Source organism: Neoarius graeffei, chromosome 11 (assembly GCF_027579695.1).
Source record: "Neoarius graeffei isolate fNeoGra1 chromosome 11, fNeoGra1.pri, whole genome shotgun sequence".
NCBI classification, from domain to species: domain Eukaryota; kingdom Metazoa; phylum Chordata; class Actinopteri; order Siluriformes; family Ariidae; genus Neoarius; species Neoarius graeffei.
This window is the reverse complement of record NC_083579.1, coordinates 5,460,944-5,465,282: the sequence shown is the minus strand read 5'-3', so window position 1 is coordinate 5,465,282 and position 4,339 is coordinate 5,460,944. Positions and strand designations below refer to the sequence as shown.

Below are 4,339 nucleotides of genomic sequence, written 5' to 3'. Positions count from 1 at the left end.
ACTGCCGGGGTCAGCGTATGGTCAGCGTGACTGCATATATTTTATATGGGGGTGCCTTGAGAATTTGCATACTTCTGAAGGGTGCCGTGACTGAAAAAAGGTTGAGAAACGCTGTCTTAGAGCATATAACATATCATACCTATAGTAGGCAAATCAGACTCTCACTGGCTGTGTTATGAAAACTATCAATGCAGATGCTCATCTAAGTTTTAAAACCTGTCATTATTTAACTCTGGAATATTTTCCATTGTGAATACTCTCATTAAAAAGTGTCTAATCTCTGCTTTCTAAAGAAATGTATCTGGTTCAGATCTGTTCAGGACTTTGGGAGTAACGGCAAGTTGAATTCTGTACAACAGAGTAAAAACTCTACTCACGGGATATCGGGAAACTGCCAGTGCATTTCTTTTTGAGTCATGGGAAAGCGCTCAGGTTCTCTCTCTCTTCTGATTGGTTACCCACTGGATTACTCATCAATATCAATCAGATATAGTGGATATAAAGTGTACACCCCCCCCCCCCCCCCAAAAAAAAAAGATAGGTTTATCTGATGTAAAAAAAATGAGACCACGATAAATAATTTCAAACCTTTTCGCACCTTTAATGTGACCTATAACCTGTACAAGTCAATTGAAAAACAAACAAACCTGTTTGGGGGGGAAAACATAAATGTACAATAAGCTGGTTGCATAAGTGTGCACACCCTTAAACTAATACTTTGTTGAAGCACCTTTTGATTTAATTACAGCATTGTCTTTTTGGGTTCACACCTGCCATCAATTAAAATAACTCTGATTAACCCCAAATAAAGTTCAGACATTTACTCAGCTGCATCCTCCAGCAAAAGCCAGGGTTCACAGAGAGCTTACAAAGCATCAAAGGGATCTCATTGTTGAAAGGTATCAGTCAGGAGAATGGTACAAAAACATTTCCACGGCATTAGATATATCATGGAGCACAGTGAAGACAGTCAACAAGAAGTGGAGAAAATATGGGACAACAGTGACATTTCCGAGAACTGGACATGCCTCCAAAATTGATGAAAAGACGAGACAAAAACTGGTCAGGGAGGCTGCCGAGAGGCCTACAGTAACACTGAAGGAGCTGCAGGAATTTCTGGCAAGTACTGGTTGTGTACTACATGTGACAACAATCTCCCATATTCTCCATATGTCTTGACAATGAGGTAGAGTCAAAGAAAAACATCCAGGCCTGGCTGAATTTTGCAAAAAAAATACATCAACTCTCTCAAAAGCATGTGGGAAAATGTGTTCTGGTCTGATGAAACCAAGGTTGAACTTTTTGGCCACAATTCCAAAAGGTACATTTGGCGCAAAAACACGGCGCATCACCAAAAGAACACCATACCCACGGTGAAGCATGGTGGTGGCAGCATCATGTTTTGGGGTTGTTTTTCTTCAACTGGAATAGGGGCTTTAGTCAAGGTGGAGGGAATTATGAACAGTTCTAAATACCAGTCAATTTTGGCCCAAAACCTTCAGGTGTCTGCTAGAAAGCTAAAGATGAAGAGGAATTTCATCTTTCAGCATGACCATGACCCCCAAAAAGTTTTGGAATGGCCCAGCCAGAGGCCAGACCTAAATCCAATTGAAAATCTGTGGGGTGACCGGAAGAGGGCTGTGCACAAGAGACGCCCTCGCAATCTGACAGATTTGGAGCGCTTTTGCAAGGAAGAGTGGGCAAATATTGCCATGTCTAGATGTGACAGGCTGATAGACTCTGACCCTAAAAGATTGAATGCTGTAATTAAACCAAAAGGTGCTTCAACAAAGTATTAGTTTAAGGGTGTGCACACTTATGCAACCAGCTTATAGTATGTTTTTTTTTTCCCCTGTAACAGAGTTGGTAGGTTTTCAATTGAATTTACAGGTTATAGGGATGTTCTCTCGCTCTGACGGTTTCGGATGAAGAATTCAGCTAAATTTTCCATCAGCTCATTTTGATGTTATGATTCACAGGAGACTTTGAAGTGAGTTTTCGTAGCTTTACCTACTTATTTTTTCAAGTCAAACTGATTCATGTAAATAAATATTTTAGAATATAACTGTAGTTGTTTTGATGAAAAATATTGATCTTAGTGGTTGGGATGAGATTTAAAAAAAAAAACCAGGAGTCAGAAAGACAAGTGTCAATTTCAGTTCAGTTAATGTGAATTGTTTATTGGATGTGGATCAGACATTTTTTTTTTTTGAGGTTCGCCTCGAAAGCTGTGAATATTAATCAACATAATCATTTATATTCTTTCATATAAACACTAGTAGGCCCTACTTTTGAGAAATACAAAGTCCTACAGAGCACAAAGAGGGAATTAGAAATCTTTTTTTTTTTTACTTTTTTGAGTATCGATTTAACATTTTTTACTGAATTAAAATAATACTAATTAAATACTAATTTGTGTAATTTGTTTTTACTAATGTTTCAAACTTTGTATTTAGTATCCAACCATCTATGTTCCTACCAATTTCTATGTAAATATCTTGAAAAATAGAAAAGTTATGAAGAAAAAACATTTGATCTCACTGGTTAATGAGGCCCATTTTGGACCATGTGATCCTCATACAGAATATTACAGCCATTTCCTAAAAATTAAGCCTTTTTTTTCAATCTTTGATTTGTAATATCTCAAGAACAGAAATATTTTAATTCTGTAAAAAGTCTGTTGTGCATTCAATTCTGAATTCAGTGAGAAGCAATTTGGGTTAAATTTGAAATTTCACCTGATATGCCTACCGATAGGAAACAATTACAGAGGATTAAACAAACATCTATTAAAGAAAACTATGCACCGCAACATAATTTAACCCTTATAGAAAGCAAATATTGGAGTAAATATTGAGTATTGGAGTAACAATTCAAACGTAATAATTCAGTTTACAATACAATATTGTATCCTGTTCATTGATGTTAATCTTCTCGGAATCTCAGCTCTTTGCTTCTTCATCGTCTCGATCGCAGTGAACCTCTTCATCTTATAAGGAGTGAATTCATGAACTCTACAGAGAGGAATTTTATTGGTGTTACATTTGATTTTGATTAATCAGTTAAAGAACATTACTAAACAGATATTAGGAGTCGACTCACTTACTAAATGTTGTGGTAGCAAATGAACTTCATTTTCTCCTCACAGTCTCTGTTCTCCCAGACACCGTCAATAATGTTTCGCGCCCCACACTGGTAAGGCTTGGCGGGGCATAGAGGCAATGAAGACGGAGTCAACAGAGACTCCTGGTTCGCCCAGAACCATGAACCATCCATGAAGCGTAGACCAGTCCAGAACGTTGGTGTTAGAATTTCTCTTGTCCTGTTGTTGATCAGAAAGTGATCTGTCTCCGTGGTGAGACTCACCAGGTCAGTGTAGTGCGTTCTGCAGTGTGCCAGAGCCTCATCCCAGTTCTTCATCTCCTGCACCACAATCATCTCAGGTGCCCAAAGGTAACAGAAAAATTTTTCGGTCTTTGTGCATTGTGCATCGTCCCATTCATAACCTTTAGTAAACACACAGTCTTCAGTGCTGATGTGGTCAGGTCTTCCTGATCTCCAATTTGAGAAATTCAGTACATCTCCATTAGACCACTGTGTATAACTGTTCTCACCTGTTTTTTTTCTAAGGCCGATCCAGCGTTCATCACCTTTATGACTCATTGTTTGATTACAGAAACTTTCGAATTCCCATTGTGTGTTAAAAATTGCCAGATCTACATGATTGTCTCTGCAGAATGTCTGCGCTTCAGTCCAGGATAAAGACTGGTCCTGATGAATGTACTTTCTCCAGAACAGACCTCCGGATGCATCTGTTAGAGCCAGCAAGAGGAGGATGGAAAGAACAGTCATCGTTTCTCACCTTGGTGTGTCTGAGCTCGGATCTGAAGTTTGTCCAGGAATTAAATTACTGGTGACAGCATCATACAAATGGAAATGCAAAACCAAGATGCCGGACTGATGGAAAGGACAATGCAAACTTTATGCAAGTACAGAGCGCATATGGTTTGAATTTGTTTATACTACAGTGTCCTTTAGTTTTGGTCTATTCAGGGGAAGCCATGGCCTAATGGTGAGAGAAGCAGCTTTGGGGCCAAAAAGTTGCTAGTTTGATTCCCTGGCCCAGCAAGAATGGCTGAAGTGTCCTTGAGCAAGGCACTGAATCCCCAACTGCTCTCCAGGCTGCTCTGGGTGTGTTGTATGTCACTCAGGATAAAAGCATCTGCTAAATGCCTTTAATGTAACGTATGTAAGTTTTGAGTTTCCTATTGAAACCCTTGTTCTCTTTCATTATGAAAAACAACCCCAAAACCAGTCTTTTGATGTAAAAAAAAAAATA

At 38.7% G+C, this 4,339-nt stretch overlaps 1 protein-coding gene across 1 annotated transcript; it reads right to left on the bottom strand.

Moving 5' to 3' along the window:
• Positions 1 to 2,827: 2,827 nt before the first annotated feature.
• LOC132893744 (lectin BRA-3-like) lies at positions 2,828 to 3,857 on the bottom strand. The gene is made up of 2 exons (XM_060932862.1): positions 3,107 to 3,857; positions 2,828 to 3,014 (listed from the first exon to the last, which is right to left on the bottom strand). Coding segments are annotated over exons 1-2 (747 nt in total). The 5' UTR covers positions 3,853 to 3,857; the 3' UTR covers positions 2,828 to 3,013.
• Positions 3,858 to 4,339: the final 482 nt, after the last annotated feature.